At 41.0% G+C, this 20,630-nt stretch overlaps 1 protein-coding gene across 1 annotated transcript; it reads right to left on the bottom strand.

Moving 5' to 3' along the window:
* Positions 1-1,917: 1,917 nt before the first annotated feature.
* Positions 1,918-10,704, bottom strand: LOC133897567 (nonsense-mediated mRNA decay factor SMG7-like). Its single transcript, XM_062338338.1, has 8 exons — positions 10,506-10,704; positions 10,050-10,152; positions 9,005-9,598; positions 8,796-8,918; positions 6,923-7,152; positions 4,671-6,818; positions 3,433-3,570; positions 1,918-2,549 (listed from the first exon to the last, which is right to left on the bottom strand). The coding sequence occupies exons 2-6, from the start codon at positions 10,122-10,124 to the stop codon at positions 4,700-4,702; spliced, it is 3,141 nt and encodes a 1,046-aa protein (XP_062194322.1). The 5' UTR covers positions 10,125-10,152; positions 10,506-10,704; the 3' UTR covers positions 1,918-2,549; positions 3,433-3,570; positions 4,671-4,699.
* Between the last annotated feature and the right edge of the window lie 9,926 nt (positions 10,705-20,630).

The following is a 20,630-nucleotide window of genomic DNA, read 5'->3' as shown; positions in this document are numbered from 1 at the left end:
GAAAGCATGTTTGCATGCTATTGTTGCTTTATTAACTACTGAAGCTAAATATACGACTATTTCTGAAGCATGCAAAAAGCTGTTTGGCTGAGAGGTTTGTATACTGAGCTTTGTGGAGATAATTCTTGCGTTAATATTTTTTATGATAGTCATAATGCTATTTGCCTCACAAATGATCAAATATTTCATGAAAGAACAAAGCATATTGATTGAGGTATCATTATATTAGAGATGTTGTTGCTCAAGGTGATATTAAAATATATGAGATAAGCACTCATGATAATCCCGCTGATATGATGACAAAGTCAATTTCTGCTACTAAAGTTGAGATATGCTCAAGTTTAGTTGGTGTCACAATTTGAGTCTAAGAGACTTTTGACGTTGGTAATATTTATTATTGAAGGAAGTTCATTGATGATTTTTCATTTGGTATAAGATATAATTCGTCTCAATGTGGAGTTTGTTGGATTGTGATCCTGATTCTTGTTGGGACATACAAGGGACGTCTTCAGCCTACATTTCAGAACAGTCCATATTAGACTCAGATCTTATGTGTCCACTCTTATAAATATATCTTGTAAGCTACAATGAGAGTTGAGATGCTCATTGTAATCTCTATATTTTACATATCCCTGATATAGTGAAGATTGTCGATTGGCGTCTGTGATTTTTTCCTGCAAAGTTTTTTCACGTAAAAATAGTGTCTCATGTTAGATCATGTCGTGCTTTATCGCATACTAAATATGTGATAGGTGACATGGTTTATGTAGACCCAATTAATCAGGCTTGTTGACGAAGCAGAGTGATGTATACGGTTTTGAAGTGACATGGTTCTTAGAACTCCTTACAAGGAAAAATGCAGCTTTGGATGAAAACAATAGTCTACTTAAACTTTTCTTGATATCTATACACAAGAGAAGGAAACTATTCTGTTGTTTGATATGGAAATCGTAGTGGAGAAAGACATGGGAATACTTCACAAAAATTGAATGATAATTTCGGAATGTCTAAAGCTCGAAGTGGACAAGATGCCAGAGATGACAGATGTGGCAGAACAACATCAAAGCATGAAGAAAGCTCACAAATTAAATATAATATGATCCATGCAGCAGTGCCAATATATCAAGATGATACGTATCCTAAATGTTGATGTTCCTTGTTTTGTGGTTCAAAACAAACTCACGGGGAACTTTTCTATTCTGGACTATAAATGTTTGCCTTTGTGCTTATTGTATTTGCTTGCCCAAAATTCTGATGTCACAATCTGAGGTATGTTATTGTGTATACATATGCAACACATGATATTCTTAGTCTATGCCCAAAAACAATTATATGGATGCATGTCATTGAGATCAAAGGCTGGCACCAGGACATGCAACGACTCAAGACAAAAGATAAATGTAGAAACCTCTCCACGGGAAGGAAAAAACCCAACAAATCTATGACAAAATTACATTTGACATGGTAGACAAATTTTATTATATTCCTGTCTGTTACTATAATAGACCGTCAGCCTTGTGTGGCTGGAGTTCTCTGTCAACACACAGAAAAGTTAGGAGGCTCTATTCGGTGAACGTTCACTAGTCAACACATCTCCAACATTTCAGAAAAGCGCAGTCTATTGCAACAATTTCTTAAACTTAGTTTGAAATCCCTAAAGCCTGGTCAAACAATTGTTGACAAGCTCGCAACATTTTTGGATTCTTTCCAAGGGGGCGTAGAAGCAACCCGAATTGAACCCCAAAGTTCCATCCAAGCAGGGCATGATATTAATATGATTACGAGTGTTATATCTTCTTAGTTTGATGATCTGCTTAAAAGCTGGAAACGCTCCGCCACTTAGGATCTCAAGAATATTGTAGCTCACAGATGACAAGGTGTGAGGATCATGACACTTCACATGCTGGTCAGTTCATGGAAAACAAGAAACACTGCTCACTAAGCAGTTGAATTTTTGAAAACAAACCACAATAACACAACTCCTCGACAAGCTCGATAGATACCGTATAAGGTATTCAGTCTCAAATCACATAAGACATCGTAATACGCAGGTTGGTCCACAATATTCAGGACACAAGTGTCACACACATAAACCATGACAAACTGTTCCAATAGTATAGTAGGTAACACTGAAGTAAACTTGCAACAACCAGCAAAACAGCAACCAACACATTGTTACCAAACAGCATAAACAGAGCAAGATGCTAACAAGATGCAGTATACTTCGAGAAACGACTTGCCGACATGCTAGTTGTTCCTCAAACTTTTATTCATAGTACCATAGATAGGCATAGCAGAACCAAGAACAGGCATCCACATTGAATGGCTTTTTAGCCGTTGCAGCAACCATCCGCTGGTGCCATTCTTGTGGTAGGTAGTTGTCCAATGAGAGATGAAGCATACGGTCCATGCCTATAACCACTTGATTCAAGTTCCATCAAACCTTTGTGTCTGAGCATCTAAGACTTCGCCATACATCTCTACTCATCAGACTGTCAACAGATCAACCATCCTCCACCCTCTCTCTGACCCGGAAAATGCGGCTCACCCTGTAAATTGCAAACCAAAATGTAAGCACAACAGGCAAACATCCTGAGCAGGAAAGCTTCCAACTCATTAGTTAAGGTGAATCGGCGACCGATGAATGGTGAGTATACTACAGAACAAGTTAACAATAAAAAGGCAGCTATTGTTCCGCCAAGAGAAACTAATTTATCAAGAACATTACCAGCAAAAAAGTAAACCCTCCTAACAGATTGAATTTGCAAGTTGCAACACTCTATGCAGAAAACCATATAGGGTAGTATATCCAGTACTCAGAAGAAAAAGACTGGTTTAGAAAAAAACTCGGCTCTGAGACCATTCAATTGCAAATGTAAGTCGTTTTAGCCCTATGGTCTCTGTACCACACATACTTATGAGAAAACCTGTTAAAGTTTGAGCAAATGAAGGGGAACAACTCTATTTTAATTACCCCTTTTACATCCCTGTACCCAAGGCTAAGATGACTTGCATCTAACATCGGAGGGAGTTCATCCTGTGCTTTCTAGATGATGAATTAAAGGACGATGGAACATTCATCCTTTATAACCAATCACCAAGCTCCAGAATAAAATCCTAAATGGCACTGAACTAAGCAAATAATGCTACAAGATGGCACAAAAATTGTGCATTGATAGTAACAAGATGGATTACTTATTTGGCACAAAGGAAAACAGACTGAAAATTCTAGGTGCATTTCATAATTGCATCTAGTAGATAACCAAATAAAATGATTGAGGGGAGTACTGAACTCTTGACACAATTGTAAGCCATCTCTTATTCAATAAATCTCAAAAACATAAAAAGAAGGAAAAGGACATGAAAGTACAAAACATACTCAAATGCATATCCAAACAAAATGCCTGCATAGAACTGAAGCATCAAGCTTACCAAACCTAACAGCAATAGTTATGCTTCAAAGACCACCATTCTCCAAAAGAAATTTAACACTATTGAGGGCTGCAGGTACCGGTCGAACTCAGTAGGGGGTCAAGCTGTGCCACTTACTCCAATGGATCCCCAGCAACTCTTACATAAATGAAACAAAATATTTGTGAGAACAGTAATTCTTCAGATATGTGAACCAAATTTTGCTGCAACAAAAGACAATGTATGACATGTAGGGTTTGAAAATTCGTCGGTTACCGGTCGATAGCTGTGATTACCGAGCTTATCATTCCACACCGATTTCATAATGTGACCGGTTTTCAAATTTGAATTCAAAAAATTCAAAAAAAAATTTAAAAATCACAAAAAATCCTAGAAAAACTGGAGACAATTCTCAGACCTTCTGTGAAAAAAATTCAAAAATAATGTCATTTGCATCATATTCTATAGGAAGAAAGTTTGAAAAAAAAGAAAAAGTTGAAGCGTGCAACTCATTTATTAACTTATGTTAAGGAAAAGCTTAACATGCCAACACTTATTTTTCTTATGTAAGGCATATCTTAAGAGGATCTTTAAAATTGGTTTCACTTCATTTAGAGTTTCATTAATTTTTCCATGATTTTTACAAAGTTCACAAGCAGAAAGTGAACATACTAAGGAACAACACTGTAATTAACTTTTTCATGTCTACTATTATTTTTCCTACATAAAGCATAGTATAAGTAAACTAATAAAAGTAGTTTAACTAATTTTGGAGGTGTGATTGGTTAGTTATGAATTAATCTAATTGCAACACATTTACACAATCCTGCATATTACAATAACTATTTCATAAGTTCATATATTTTTAAAGGACAGGATCATGTAAGAAGACTTAACAAAATTGCTTTCATGATTTTTGGATTAACAAAGAGTTAACTATGCATTTAACTAGGTTTAGCAAATACATTTTCTCACAGAAAATATTCAACTTCTTTATGAGTATAAATACTTTTATCATGTAGACCATGTTACAAGGAAACCAACAAAATTTGTTTCACTTGATTTTAAGCTCATATGAATTAGTTATTGATTTTACAAGGTTGAGCCTTTTTTTTTTTTTGAACTTCACCAGTTTCCAGGGTCCAAACGAATTTGTGAACCTTGATGACATGAACTGATAGACTATAACATGCTAAGACAAGCACTGAAATAGAGACTTGTGTAATGACTAATTTCTCAACTGAAAGAACGATTTTTACCAGCAATCATCCTGGAACAAGCTACTGAGTCACACAAGGTAACGGCCGGGCCAGATAGGATCTGCTGTCTCTTGTTCAGCCATTTGACCCGTTTGCTGATTAATTTGCTGGTAATTCTGAAATATATTATGTTTTGCAGGCTCAAAAAGGTGGAAATCTTGCCATGTCTTCTCATTGGCCCCTTGGGTGTGCATCCCGGAAGCCTGCTGTTTTCCAGGGAAAGGGAATGGAGTGATGAATGCAGTGCTAGTAGCACTCACATCAGGATAAACAGCTCTTAAGTTGTTAACACGGTCATTGGATGGCTGATAGCCATCAAGCCAGCCGTAGTAATCATCAACCTGCGGGTTCTGCAGTTTTTCCACTGAAATAGAATCATCATGCCGCTTTGGGGTAACATGGTTAAATCCTGGAGGAGGGCCAACAGGCTTTGATGGACGACTAACAGGATTCTTCTTTGATGCAGCGAGCGATGCTTCAGTGAATTTCAGTGTCATGCCATCTGAAGGTGCTACTGAGGGTACAACTGAATCAAGTGCAGATGGGATAGTCTCTCCAGTAGCTTTCACCTGGTTATGTGTCAAATTTGTAATGTTACCACCAGATTCAATCGGCATCTGAGGTGAATACCCCATAGACTGTAAACCACTCAATCCACCCTGCAATCTCTGCTCCAGATAACCATTTCCCATTATGTTAACATTCCTCAGTCCACTCATCAAGAGTATTTCTTGTTCCCTGAGCAATTTTGAATAATCAGGGCTACTGAAGCGTGGAACCATTGATGCAGATACTCGTGGGTCAGAGACAATGTCTGGGAAATTTGAAATAGTGTTCTGAGGACCAACATGCGGTACACCATTGCTTGCCCAGCTGGAAGGAGGCACGTCAGAAGGCTGCACGAATTCATATCTTGGAGCAATGCTAGGGATCACATTTTGCTCACCATTGACAGCCCAACCAATAGAAGACATAGGACGTGACTGGTTAATGTTATAATTGCCAGCAGCTGATACAGATCCAGTGCTCTGAACAGAAACTGGCCCACCATCAGTTGGCCAACTAGCAGATGTAGTGCTCTGAACAGAAATTGACCCACCATTGTTTGACCAACCAGCAGCAGACATTTGTACAGGCTGGATGTATCCATTAACAGATAGCTCTGAAGGAGCTTTCGGAAACTTCTCAGAAGCTGTAGGCTTGAAAACAATTTCTTCATCATCATCTCCTTCAGGACACAACAACACTTTTGACTGAAGTACACCCAGATTAGAAGAAACTGAATCAAATCTTCTTGAGGCTTGGTCCAGTTCACTAGCATTCATTTCAAGTGCATCTGAAGATTCATGTGGTGGGGCATTAGCTTCCAAAACAGGAGGCTTCTCGGCCATGACAAACTTCTTAGAAGATGTTTCAAAATATATTCTCAATTGATTAATCTGAACAAAATTCAGCAGTGACTTCCCTGCGGCAAAAATCCGTTGAACCCGTGCTTTTTTCTCCTTGGTGTTTCCAACATTTCCAAATGTCTTTTTGCTTGAGAAATCCAAAATGATCTGTGCAGGAACCAAGGGCAAAAACCCTCTTAATTCGATATCTTCCCACAAAGCAAGCCTGTTGCCAGTTTCACCCTCTTCATACATGCTCATATTTGAAAAGCAAGCTTCATCATCATCACCATCAATAGATGCAAGGTCGGTAAGGATCAGCTTATTCATGAACGAGATACACTGGTTCCAGAAGAAAGATCGGGCATGTGCATGCTTTTCCTCCATCTCCGAATCAACAGCCAATTCTGGATAGGAAGCCAGCCATTCAATGTAGACCAAAATGGCTGGCAGGTAGAAACTTGATGCAATGTCACGAAGCACTGCACACCTTTTGAGAATTCGTCCAACAAACTCAAAGGCAGCTGTAAATGCACTTTGAAGCAGTACCCTGCGTTGCACAATTTCAGCATACGATTGGCTATCGGGCTCTTTCTTTACATTGTGCACTGTGAATATAAGGATGGCAGTAAGTCTAACAACAGCTAGAGAATTTTCTGCAGCATCAGAACCAAAATTAAGCTCCTCCTCGGGACCAGAAGAAAGAAGAATCTGCAAGTCATTGCTGACTGAAGCAAAAAGCTCCCCAAATGTCTCCAAACTGCAAAAGGTGACCAAAAAAGAAGATATACTAGTTAGGTTGACATCAAGAGAAGGAGGGTTAAAGAATAACCAAGCTCAATCATGCAAGGGATTGGAAAGTACCTAGTCCTTGTGAAAAGAATTCCATTGAGCCTAACAAATCGTATATAGAAGGCCTTTAATGTATCAGGAACACTGCACTCTCGTCCCCTTGCAGCTGTTTCAGTATTAACATCTTTTGGCTGAAACCTTGCTTCTCCCCGTCCTCGGCCCCTCCCAGATGACCGCAGGGGTAATGTCCTAGCTGTGGGAACTTTATTGTTGGCTGGCAGCTGCGTGTAACTTTGACGATTCTGCATAGAAAGTTGAATAATCAGCAATAGAAACTTCATGGCACGGGTCTGGGAAGATATGTCAATTTGATGATGAGAACAAATGAACAATTCTAGTATTGTTATTTGTTAATACCAAAAGCCATCTCAACCCTTAACAGCCATCTCAACCCTTAACAACACACCCACGCACCATTTTAATCATATTGCTACATTCCAGGAATTTAAACTTTATGCCTGGTTCAAAAGTATGCTGTTTCCTACTCATAGTATGATGCAAACATGAGAGTAGAAACTAGGAAATATCGAGATCCATATGAATAATAAGCTGTGATCAAGGTTAATCAATCTGATGAGCGAAAATAGTTGCATTGACCCCCAACAGGGTAGGCAGCAAAACATAAAATGCTTAATAAGAAAACAACATGAGATTGAATGCAACTTGTGATGGGTAGTTATGGAACATATGCAATCTGCAAAACATTTAACCATTAGCCATTAGCTATAATTTTGCCTCCTAGAGCAAATGCACAAAATATTATGAGGTAGTAGAAAACAGTAACTTAACATGTCTCTTCACTATCCTCTTAAATCAGAAAAGAGTGACCTTGGGATACAATCAGTCAAACTTCATATAGTTTGGCTATCAATATATTTCTAAATACTAAGGGCCTGTTTCGTTTGTGACACCAGGAAGCCAGACCAAACTTTGTCATGCCCAACTGATTTGGCTAGCGTTTGTTCGAAGCCAAAATTTGGTCGCACCCGAAAATTTTTGGCCGTGCCCATCTACAGTTAACTAGCAGCGGGCGAGTTATGCAACCGATTTGGCCGGCTGCGTTTTGGCTGGGCTGCCAAATTTTAGCTTGGTCACGAACCAAACGGCTATTTTTTAAACCAAGTTTGGGCATAGCCCCAACTTTGGCCATGACCAATATTTGGCTTGGAATCCAGGGCCTGAAACCAAACAGCCCCTAAGACTTGATACATGAGAACACAGAAGTGTGAATTTGTCCCGTATAGCACTTCTATAAAACTAAAAGTTTATTAGCATTCATATACATGTTATAATAGAATTAGTGCTCAATGTTGCCCCCAATATAATAGAATATACTGCTCAATGTTTGCTCATTGGAGACCATGTAAAAGACTCCACTCTTATGTTTAGTAATTTACAAAAAAAATCAAGATAAACTAGCATTTAGGAAACATGGTAGATTATGGAGACAAAATTACAGTAAACAAAATAAAAACGTAAAAGAGAATAGTAACAAACAACATCTTGCCAGAATATATAAAGCACGTTAAACTTGTACAGAACATAACACTATAATAGTACAAGGATAGAAGACAAAAAAGCGAAATATCTTGCAATCATTTGCCACATGTAAACATGCAAAACAAGTGCGATTACAGGATGTTCATATTATGTTACAGTTGTAGAGAAAAAGTGCCTAGGGTCACAGATGTAATATCCAAAGCTACAACTAAATAGACTGGCAAAAAGGAACAGAGATCCAACCATGGTTTCAACCGTCTAATCTTCGTACCAGACAAACAATAACAAGATTGGTAAACGAAATCAGGAAATCAAGCAAAATTTCCACATAGTGTGATAAGGGGGTAGACAATGGATATGGGCTAATAAAGATGCAGCACCATACCTTCTCAAAAAGAATAATCAAGTTGTCCCGTGCTGTAGCAAAGGGAGTATCTGCAGCTAAGCTTCGGAAGTACCTATAAACTGCCACCACCTCATTGCCTGAGTAAGATGCTAGTATCGCAAGCTGAAAAATCCAGGCAGAAGATCATCATTAGATAACTGAATAGAGAACGAAGAACCAGTGGAGAAAATATGGCAGTGTGATCATACCTGATGATGAGGATTTCCACTGCAAGGACAGATGGAAGCTGCTTCCTTGTAGTAACTAGAGGCTGCAGCATATTCACGACTTGCAGAATCATCATCCCCATGCAAGCTCTTGTAACGGGCAAGATCTCCCAAATATATCAGACAGCGGTGGCATGACACCAAGCCTTTCTTTACTTCAGCTGTTTTGTTATCGTCTCTCACAGAGTTGCTTGCATTCTCAAGACCATCGGGAAAGTAGCCCAGTGGAAGGCCATAATTTGATTTGATCTTTAACATCAAGTCGTGATAGAAGCCAGTTGCTTCTGAAAGGAAGCTTCTGAAGGCTGATTTAATTCTCCTGATTCGATCTGGGTTGGCATTGTTCTTCCCGGTCTGAGATGCAACTAAGCCTGCAGTATTAATGTTCCTCCTGAACTCTTCAATTCTTTTGTAGTGCAACTGCCACAGAAGATACTCTATCTCATTTTGTTCAGAGAAGTCATGATCTGCAAGAATTATCTTCTCAAAGTTGTCACGCATCTGAATCCATATGTTGGGATCCGATGGGACTTTGGACTGCACAGACTTCCGGAGATGGTTCTCAAGTTCGCCATTCTGCACAATAACATTGCAATGTCACCATTATATCTTAATGCCTCATACGGACAGGATTATCTATTTGGTCTCCAGCATGGGAAATTCGAACCCAAAATACATGCAAACTATTGACCCTATCCAGGGAAATAATTAACTCAGCGTGTTTTTCTTTTCTTTACTACTTTGTAAAAATCAACGATAGGTGCTTCAGCACTGAAAATAAACAGTTAACTATCCAAACTGGTAAGCCTATCCAAAGACGCAAACTCGCCCAATTACTGATTCAGCATCTACAGAACACGACAAATTACGTTAGCAAGCAGAACAATCCATCAGTGCATCACACGAAGGGCAGGACATAGCAAACTCTATCAGATAAAAAGTCCGAAGTGGCAAGCGCACCATGAGAAGCAGCATAAGCTGTAACATGCAAGGAAACAGATAAAAAGAACTAATAAAAGGACTTCACCTTCTTGAAGAGGCGCTCCGCGAGGTCCCGTGAGGATGGGGCGGCAGTAGCACTATCCATCGGAACAGTCATCATCCATCAAACGCTCATGGGTTTCCACCACCTGCAACAAAATCATGAGCAATTCAATTACCAACGGAATCAAACATCACGCTAAAAAGCAGTCCAATCTCGCAGACAGCATCAGTATTCAGGGCGAGACCCGAGCAAACCCTAATCCCCCCCCCCCCCCTCGGGATTAAAGGTCAAGCGGGAAGCGTGAATCGCCCCACCCGTAGCCCCTCCCCTGCGACCGGCCAAGAATCCGCGGATCTCCCTGAACCCTGGCTAACCCACGGCCAAGAATCTGCGAAATCTGGGGTCAAAATCCACGGTTCCGCAGCGAGAAAGCTCGCGGTCGGGGGAGCGGGGAGGATGAATTTGAAGAAATCGCGATTACGGGGGATGAATTCGTACCTGGTCGTTGCTTGTCGTCGCGACGGGAGCGAGAGGGGAAGGGGAGAGGGGAAGGGGAGTGGAGAGCGATGGGGGGAGGAGGAGGAGGAGGAGGCTATTTTGTTGTCGTCGCCGTGTTCGGGTTGGACTCCCTCGACGAGGCCGAGGCGGTTGGGGGACCCACACGAGATTAGGATGTGTATGATATCTGTACCAAGCTGTGTTGAATATGGCCATGTACCAACGTTTGGTTATTTCAATCGAACAGTCTTATATAAGATCGAGCTATATAGGTTTGTGTAATATTTCATGATGATATTATATGACATGGTGGATCAAATTACCACATCATGATATTTAGATACGTCCCGATTGCTATTCACTTGGTCACCTCTGGTGCTCCCTCTCCCATTTGATCACCAGGAGACGACGTGCAAATCTACCGTCAAGCGTTGCCACCATCGCCCCCCAACCTGTCCCGCTGAGTGACGTCTCCACCACCCCCGCTCCTTTCCCATCAAGCGATGACACCATGAGATCCTGCTGTCCTCGAAGCATAAGGACGCCACCACCACCCCTAACCTATCTTGCCAAGCAACACCGGTACTGCCCCCACTTCTTTCCCCGAGCGACGCCGCCAGCACTTAGGTCCTGTGCCGCCGAGCGATTGCACCGTCGATCCCACTGCCCTCGGAGCAGAAGGACGCCGCCACCTACACGAGCTGAGGTCGCCCTCTATGTTAATTATTGTGGTTTACTTGTATATGTGGTTATGCTATGAGCGAGAAGTTTGAACATAAGATGGTTCATAAGTCATAACTAGAATTTATTCTGAAGATTGAACATCACATTTTGGATGCAGATAATCATAACCTCTCCCTGAGCAAAATCCTAACTAGAAAATGTATATGCATAGTTTAGGAATAAAGGCCCAAATTATCAGGAAGAAAGTGCAAATAGCAAGGCATAACCATTAAGGTATAGTTAACCTATACTATTTGCAACTAGATTGAAAAGACAAATGGAATAGCATAAGGAAAATTTCAAACCTCAGGGGTAAGAAGATAGTTCAAATTTTGTGTCATGTTTGTTGCTTCGTTCGGTAATTTTGTCCAAGTCTAGAGGTGCTTCTGAACAGTATTACTGATCTCTCTGCATGGTGTATTTGTTTTAGCTGGAACTAACCTCTGTCCAACTCTAAATGTCTCTTTGATTGCATGGTGTAGTACACCTCGTTGAAGATTATGTACCCTTGTACTTAACAAGTAAAATGCGGTTTACTTGTTCAATCTTCTGAAAACATCAGAAGATTATGTACCTTGTACTTAACAAGTAAAATGTGCTATGGCTTTGTCTCTAATTTGACAATATTATTTTCAGTATTTGATTAACCAGGTTTTAGTTGACATCAAATGGGAACTAGCTTGTTGTCCATCCATGTATATAGAGACAGAGGTGTCAAAAAGGTAGAAACACTAGTAACTATTGTGTTTGCAATAGAGACAGAGATTGATTTCAATTTGATTTTGTTGGTAATCACTTTCAAGTGACTTTCTTACTCGATAAATGTTATTGGTTTTGAATCCATTCTTGCAATTAGCAAAATAGTCTTTTTTCTGAATAAATATTGTGTTTGCAATGAATATGATTGTTTTATTTGACACTTATCTCATATGTGTTTGTATTCCCATTGGTAATATGCAGATGGACCATAGGAGGAAAAAAATCAAGCTGTTCATTAGTGTTGTTGCATATGTGGTTTATTATATGGTGTTGTTATTTGTACGGTCTAGATTATGAAATAGGAGATAACCTATCACCTATGGTATAATAGAGGAGAGAGAGAAGTTTAAGATTGACTATCTAAATAAAAGAAGAATTTTCAGGAATTATACAACATGTATGAACACCCTAAGGCTTAGGAGAGCCCATTTCTTTCAGTTGTGAAATGTGTTGAGAGAATGTTGTTTGCTCCAAGACACTATATATGTATGTATTGAGGAACAAGTTGCTATATTTTATTTAATACAATTAGACATAACGTAAGGCATAGGATGGTAGGTAATAATTTCAATAGGTTTGGTGAAACAATTAGCCAATATTTTAGACTAGTCTCCTATGCCATAGGTGAGCTAAGAAATAATATGATTCGACCGCCTTCTTTGGAGACATCTTCCAAAATTGCTGGGAACTCAAGATGATATCTATATTTTAAGATATGCCACATGATAATTATAACATAGCAATATTGTCAGGAGGGTGAACTCTTGTCGCAGGGATCCTGAGGGACCCCTTTTTAGAGATTTGGCCGGGGGATGATCCTGAATATATTCGCCGGAGAAATAAATGGGTATGAATGCGATGGCCGGTGGGGTGGAATGATCTAGTACAGAACGGAGTAAATGCGCTGGTGTTTAGACAGGTTCGGGCCGCACGGAGGCGTAACACCCTATTCCTGTATGGATACTATAAATGCCTTGAGAATATCCCTAAAGGATGTTGCTAGTTACAAGAATATTTGTCTATCTTAGAGCCTGAGGCTCCTTGTTCTTCGGTCTACGTGTGTCTGCTGGCTCTGGGTGCTCTCGATCTTCTCCTCTATTCGCTGCTTAGCTTGCTCAGAGATTTCAAAGCTTCAAGAACTTCTTTTGCTTGTGGGTGATTGATTCACTTCAGAGCCTCTTCAAAAAAAACTCTCCTTTTGTCCGTGCTACCGGCGGCTTTAAATACCCGCCGGCAGTAGCGTGCCCCGAACGGGAGGGGGGCACGAGTTCCAAGATACCATAAATGGAAAGGACGTCATCATAGCCTATGTGTGAAGTGACCGGGGGTAGAAAATACGTCCCACGCCCGGTCATCCGTCACCATAAATGCACTGACAACGGGCGCCGTGGAGAGGGCCCACCGGGCAGCCGCAGAGCGGCCTGGCGTGCCCGCCCTGTCTTGTTCTTCTGCCACAGCAGCGCGGCAGACGGAACGCCTCGGCCCTTACGACGTTATCCCGAGACGGGCTGGATGGCACGGGATGGGACCCATGCATTTAATGACCCCACGCCCTTCTGCCAGAATGTGGCAGGAACTGACACCGAGCGTGGCGGGAGCAGTTGGGGGTGACAGGCCACGCGCGCTCTTTAAATGCGGCATTGGGCCTTTGACTGGCTGACACCTCATCAGTGGGCCCCACGGGGGCCACTGTCAGGGGGCTCTCTGAGTTGTCGGGGAACCGAGTGCTCGGGGGTCACTGTTCACCTCCCCGAGCACTCTCTCCCGAGAATGCCCTTTCTTGATCCTCGGGGAACCGAGTGCTCGGGGGTACTGTTCACCTCCCCGAGCACTCTCTCCCGGGCACGCTTGTACGGATCCTTGGGGGACCAAGTGCTCGGGGGCTGCTGCACGCAGCCCCGAGCACTCTCTCCCGAAACTTCCTTCAGTGGGTCCTCGGGATACTTGGGTGCCTAGGGGGTCACCGCTCGCGGCCCCGGCACATTTCTCCCGGTACTTAGCTTTCCTGATCGTCGGAGGACTCGGGTGCTCGGGGGCCACCGTATACCTCCCCGAGCACTTTCTTCCCGGTACTTAGACTTCGCAGATCATCGGGGAACTTGGGTACTCGATGACCACTGACTGTGGCCCCGAGCGCCCTCTCCCAGGACTTAATCTTTTTTACCTCGCGGAGGAGACTCCGCGGGATGGCGCCACGTGGCGGATTGCTAGCCTGGCCTCAGGATTCGGGGACCCCCGGTTCCTGATTCACCGACAAATGTGTTGTTTGAATTTTGCAATTGCAGATCTTTTTCAATGTGTTCACCAAATAGGATTGTATTAGATCATTGATGGAACACATATAAGAGCACATGTTAGTAAATCCATGGAGCCAGCCTTTCGTGGTAGGAAGTCATTTCCTACTCAAAATGTGATGGCGACTGTAGATTTTGATTTGAAATTTACATTTGTCTTGGTCGGTTGGGAGGAGATAACACATGATGATGTGGTTCTAGCTGATGCACTAGAGCATGAGAATGGCATACTTGTCCCCGAAGATAACATAATTGTTTTAGAAGTTCATGACATTAGTAGTTTCTACAACCAATGTAATAATTGTGCTTGCAATATATTAGAAAAGTTCTACCTAATTAATGTTGGATATGAAGCTAAACCTGGGTTCATACCACATTTCCGTGGTGTAAGGTACCATTTGAATGAGTGAGGGAGTAATCCTGACCAAAATGAGAAGAAGTTTCAATTTAAGGCACTCTTCTCTACGTGTGACCATAGAATGTGCCTTTGAATCACTTAGGAGAAGGTTCAAAGTTCTTGATGATGCCACCCCATTCTTTCCCTTCTGTAGCGAAAATAGCTCTATTAGACTAGGATTGTCATTTTGGTGATTAATGAAAATATAGTCAACGAAACTAACATGTGTGTCAAGAATATGCATTAGTAGATCTTATGGATGCTATACATGAAGAAGTCATCATAACTGGGATAAAGTTTGATTGAGTTGGAGAAATCTCAGGAGATTTGTTCCCACCAGATGGTCTGGTGTACTGAAGGTAGTACTGTCACACCCTGATTTTCAGATTTCTCAAATTTCTAAAATTTTCTAAGATTTGATTATAAGTTCAATAATTAGAGTATGAAAAAGCCTATTTTCTAAATTCAAATTCAAATTTGAGTTAGGATATTAATTGTTTGTATGCATTTATGTTGAAAATAGGCATATAGGCTTTCCTTGAATTTTTATTTTATTTGGGCTCTTTTGGATTTAATTGAATTTATTTGAGTTAAATCTAATTTTCAAAGGTTTCAAAATGATTTCATGAATTCAAATATTTTAATTAGCTTCCAAAGGTTTTCTTAAACTCAAAATAATGTCATTGGCTTATAAATGTTTTCTAAATTTTTGTAGAATTCCTTCTTTAGAATCTTTGTGCTTTATTTGAATTTATTTTGCTATATCTTTCTTTTGATAATCTCTCAAAAAAAAAAAGAAAGTCCAAAATCTTATTCGGGCCAGCCCATTCCCTCTCATTCCTTCTTTTCGGTATAACCCAGCCCATCGGCCTTCCCACCTGGACTCGGCTCTCCGGCCCGTTCCCGCGCCTCACATCTGCCTTGCGTCGCGTCCCAGCCCATCTGCCATCGCTTTTCCTGCTTGAGCCGCAAGCCAGCACGCGCCTACTGCCGCCTGCTCTCTGGGCCGCATCGCAGCTAGCCTCGCTCACCATCGCTCTGGCGCTGACCGCCCGAACCCGCACGACAGCATCGTCCCTCACCTTTGGCTGAATCTGTTCTCCTCACTCTTGAACTGGCCAGCTAAATCCCACGCCAAGACGACCAAATCCGAACGGGGAAAATCATCTAGAAGCTTACCATGTCAAGTTCGCGTGATTTCCGCATCCTATTGTCGTCCTATCTCCAACCAATCTTGTTTAAGCATGGAAACTGAGTTGAAATTTGGTCATCGTTGTCTCGGTCTTCATCTCCTGTACGCCTACTCTCCGCCCTATAAATCCCAGACCCGGTTGCACCCCTGCCTCATTTTGCCACCGAGTCATCGCCTCTCGTCTCAATTTTCGCCGAGATCCGAGTGCCATGGAAGCCAAAGTCGCCGCCATTGTTGTGCCGTCGCCAAGCTCGACACCTCACCGCTTAGGTGTCGTTTCGTTGTCGTTGACCCACTTTCGAGCTTCACTGATGACCGCCGACCACGCAGGAAACCTCGCTTTTGCATCATGGCTACTGGAGCTTCGCCGCTGATGAAGAAAAAAAGGTCTACGCCGCACCTCTCGCCACCAGCACATTTGGTCACATCTCTGAGTCCCCTGAGACCCTAGGTGAGTTCGCCGACTCCCTCTCTTGCCTTTTCACCACTCGACGTCCCAAACCATGAACTAGAGCGCCAATCCGGCCAACTCCAGCGAGCTTCCACCGCTGTCCCGAGCTCTATGCCGCCAGTCATCTCTCCACTGTCGCCTCTCTCTTCCTTTGATCTAAAACCAAGGGGTTAGATTAGATCCAGTCTTACCTCTTCAGCCAACCAACCAGAGAACACCACATGTCCACTTCATTCCATTCATCATATGTGCCATGTCAACATGCCACATCATCGACCACATTGGCACCTTCGCTGACATGTCAACCCAAATCAGCCAGCCACATCAGCAGTCAAGCCCAGTCAATATGTCAAGAATTTCCAGTACAAAAATAAATCCATAAATTGCAGGAAAAGGCAATCTTGCATTTAAGCCCTTCAACTTTTTTTATTTATCTAATAGCCCTTGTCTTTTTATAGATCAGTCCCTAAACTTTTTCATATTTACAAATAGGTCCATCTAACCCTAGACTTTCTGCTTTATTCAAAATAAGTCACTTTGTTTTTCAGATTTAATCTCTAAAATTGTTTTAGCCATAACTTCTTTGTTTTAACTCCAATTTGAGTGATTCTTGCGCTCAAAATTTTCTAACATTATGATATATTCAACCATACTAGTTTCAAGTATAAATTTTCAATCTTTATAGAAGTTTTTCCTCATTAACATTTAAATCTCTGTAACATGAAAATATTATTTGATTAGTAAATTTATGGTTATTGCAATGGCAGATAGGTTCTGATCAAATCTACATGTCATTGTATTACGAACATGAGTTTATGATATTAAAATAATATATTAACTTTGTAAATCACTCATGTTAATGTTCAATCAATCGTTTCATCATTTCATGTGAATCCTTTCTTATCATCCCATGTGAAACTCTAGTTCCTATCTTTTCATCTTCCTTCGAGAGAAGTCCAATCAATTATGTTCTCCTTGTCCAACTCACTCAAAGATCGTAGTCTATCGTTCTTCTCCTTTTATTTGCAATTTGGAGTTTATTTGGTGTTTATTCGATATTTCTTTTGTTTGTGGATAGAATTTGCGATTAGTCGATAGCGCTTCGAATCTGTTCGAGGAATTTCAAGACCAAGATTTCGAAAACAATGAGCAGCATTGGGTAAAAGAAAAGTATACTCGATCATGTTTTTAAATATTTTGTTTTACAAAGTTGCATGCAATGTCTATCAATATGATGGGTAATCAACTATGTTAGGGTTTTTCCTAGATTTTCGCTTATCATCCCTTGAAGCCTATGTGGGTTATGGTTATGTGTCCTTTATGGGTATTGTTGCTTAGGCATGCTTTTGAGATGTTAGGAAGTGTCATGTACCTAATTAATGGACTTATGCAATGGTGATGATGAACTTGATATAATAATATGGAACCTTAGAAACTTGGGCAAGGAGTTGGTTTGATAATGGTGGTTCATGTGGTGGGCTTGTGGATACGTTCCAAGAAATTTGTTGGTTATTTTCCTGTTGGTTTGATAATTGTGGTTCATGTGGTGGGCTTGTGGATACGTTTCAAGAAAAGGTGTTATGTTTTGTTGGTTATTTTCCTGTTGGATAATCTTTGCCCAAGTGATACATATAAAGACTGGTTCGTGGAGTGACAACCAAAGAAATACCGTACCAAACACGAAGCCGATATGGGTAAGACTTAGCATATCAATTAGGCACCTGGCTGGCATTCGTTGGAGTACTAGGACCTAATTGATGGACCATGTTTCGTAGTGATTCTCCTGGCGGCACACCATTGACGTGTGTTAAGTGTCTTGCAAACACGGCAACAAGGATATCACGACTCATGGCTAAAAGTTGGACAACCTCTGCAAAGTGTAAAATTGTTATAACAGATGTGCCTGCGGTTATGGGAGACTTGGATCCTCACATGATTAGATGGGTTTGTTTGGTCGTAGTTATGGTCATGGTGATGGTTATGGTTTGCAAGATGGTTAGTTTTGGGTGAAGTCTAACGGTTGGATTAATTGAGATACATTCACTTAATAATTGTTTAATGCTTTTAAAGTTCAATTGTTTTCTTTCCTCGTATTTACGCAAATATACCTTGTGTTAGCCTATTCTTGACATAAGCCTGCATATCATTATTCTCCCGTATACTTGTTGAGCGCGTCATGTGCTCACACTTGCTATTTTTCCTATACCATTTGACATATTTGGTGCTGCTTAGTGAGTGAAGATGATGAAGACTATCAAGACGCGGTTGTGAAGTTCTAGGCGCGTTCTTGGTTGTTTGCCCACGGTGTTGTTGGGCACCAGTGCTTCTGTTCCGCTACAGATATCTACATAGAAGACAATATATGCCAATTGTTATAAGAGTTAACGTTTATTTAATAAAAGTATTATTTTTGTTACTTCACCTGTGACGTCCTTATGTGTGTTGAACATCCTAGGCACACATAAGCTGCATCTGGTTTTATTCGTTAAAATCGGGTGTGACAAGTACTCACCGGAGCATATTCAACAAAGGAGAAACACCTCACCCGATAGTCCGGTGTTGAGACTCGAGTACCCATCGTAATGTTTCTGCTCAGAAGGCAAAATAGTACAACCCACTAGATGGTCCAGTGATCAGAGGAGGATACACACCGGAGCATTTCTACCAGGGAAGGTTGCAGCCATTGAAGATTAAAGATCAACTTACCAAATAGTCTGGTGATCACAGAGATAGTTGCAGTAGAGCATTTCTAGGAAAAAGAAGAGAATGTTGAACTCACTGGATAGTACGGTGATGTATGTTGTGTACACCGGGGGCTTACACTAGAGAATTTTACATAGAGAAGCATGATGTGGCTTGGTCAGGATCAAAATAACTCACCGGATAGTTCGGTGATGGAGATTGAGTATACACCAGAGTGTCCGGTGTTCACAGAGGCCTTGAGTGGAGTTCCAATGACTAATTTTTGAGGTTGTACTCACCGATAATCCGGTGTTAGCACTATTGTTGTCACCGGATCATCTGATGTAAACAGATTTTCTAAGCCACTGGCAAAACAGTTAGTTGGCGGGTTTGAGGCTATAAATATCCCTCCACTCGATCATTTAAAAGTTCTGGAGTCTAGATAAGTCAATATACACTTGAGAAGACATCCAAGCCATCAAAGTGCTTAAAGTGTTTATCTAAGGCGATTAAGCACACTATTAGATAGTGATTAGTACTTATAGGCTTAAAGAGAAGTGTTGCTAGATGCTGCAACCTAGAGAGTGGATCAATGAGTGATCCAACCATGTATCGAGATGTACGTCGGCACTTTGGAGTCTTGGGGACTCACTGGTAACTTGTTGACCCCCGACTTTGTGTGGAGCAGCGGCAAGAAGATTGTGCAAAGATGCAGATGCCCTTGTCTTTGTGACTAAAGCTCCGAAGTGAAGACGGCTTACAAGTAACTGAAAGGGAGGTTAGTTGTGAGACCTCGCCTTGGTGGCTCATCATGCTTGAGACCTTATCTTAGTGACTTGATAGCTCAAGAGTTATGACTGAAAGAGACTTGACGACTGGGAGTATATCCTTTGTGGAGCTCCAACGTGGACTAAGTGTGGCTTGTGTGCCACCCATACCACGGGATAAAAAATCCCTTATGTCGAGTTTGCTTTCTCTGCTGTCTTTACGCTTCCGTATTTATATTCTTGCAATCTACCTTTGTGCATTTACTTTCCTAGAGTAGTTTGCTATGATTGGCTATAGGTTGCAAATCTTTTGAGCGATAGAATAGATATACTAGATAAATTTAGATAGAAATTGATATAGGTTTATCTTGTGAAGTTTTTGGAACGAATTATATTAGTTTTTAAGTGTCTTAATTCACCCCCTCTTAGGACGTCACTGATCCCTACACCTTCGCTACTCAGGTTGATATTGTCATAGTGTGTTGCATCCTTCACAACTGGGTTTTATCTCATGGGAGTGACATATTGATTGTCCCGGAGAAGAATTGGACTCCTAACCCATAGAGGACTTCAAGGTAACAAACAAATGACCATAGATTCATGGTTGATAAGAGGCAGTTGATTGCTGAGAGGATGTGGACAGATCGCCAAAACTACTATGGACATTAATCTTATATTGATCCTTATATTATATTCGATGTACTAGTTGAGTTGTGGACCCTTGTGTTGTTTATTCATGATACATTGTGTTATTTATTCGTAAGACCTTGTATTGTATATTAATCATACCTTGTGTTATTCATTTATGATACCTTGTATTATATATTCATCATAGCTTATGTTGTTTATTTATGATACCT

This window comes from Phragmites australis, chromosome 17, assembly GCF_958298935.1.
Source record: "Phragmites australis chromosome 17, lpPhrAust1.1, whole genome shotgun sequence".
NCBI lineage: Eukaryota > Viridiplantae > Streptophyta > Magnoliopsida > Poales > Poaceae > Phragmites > Phragmites australis.
This window is presented reverse-complemented; position numbering and strand designations above follow the sequence as displayed.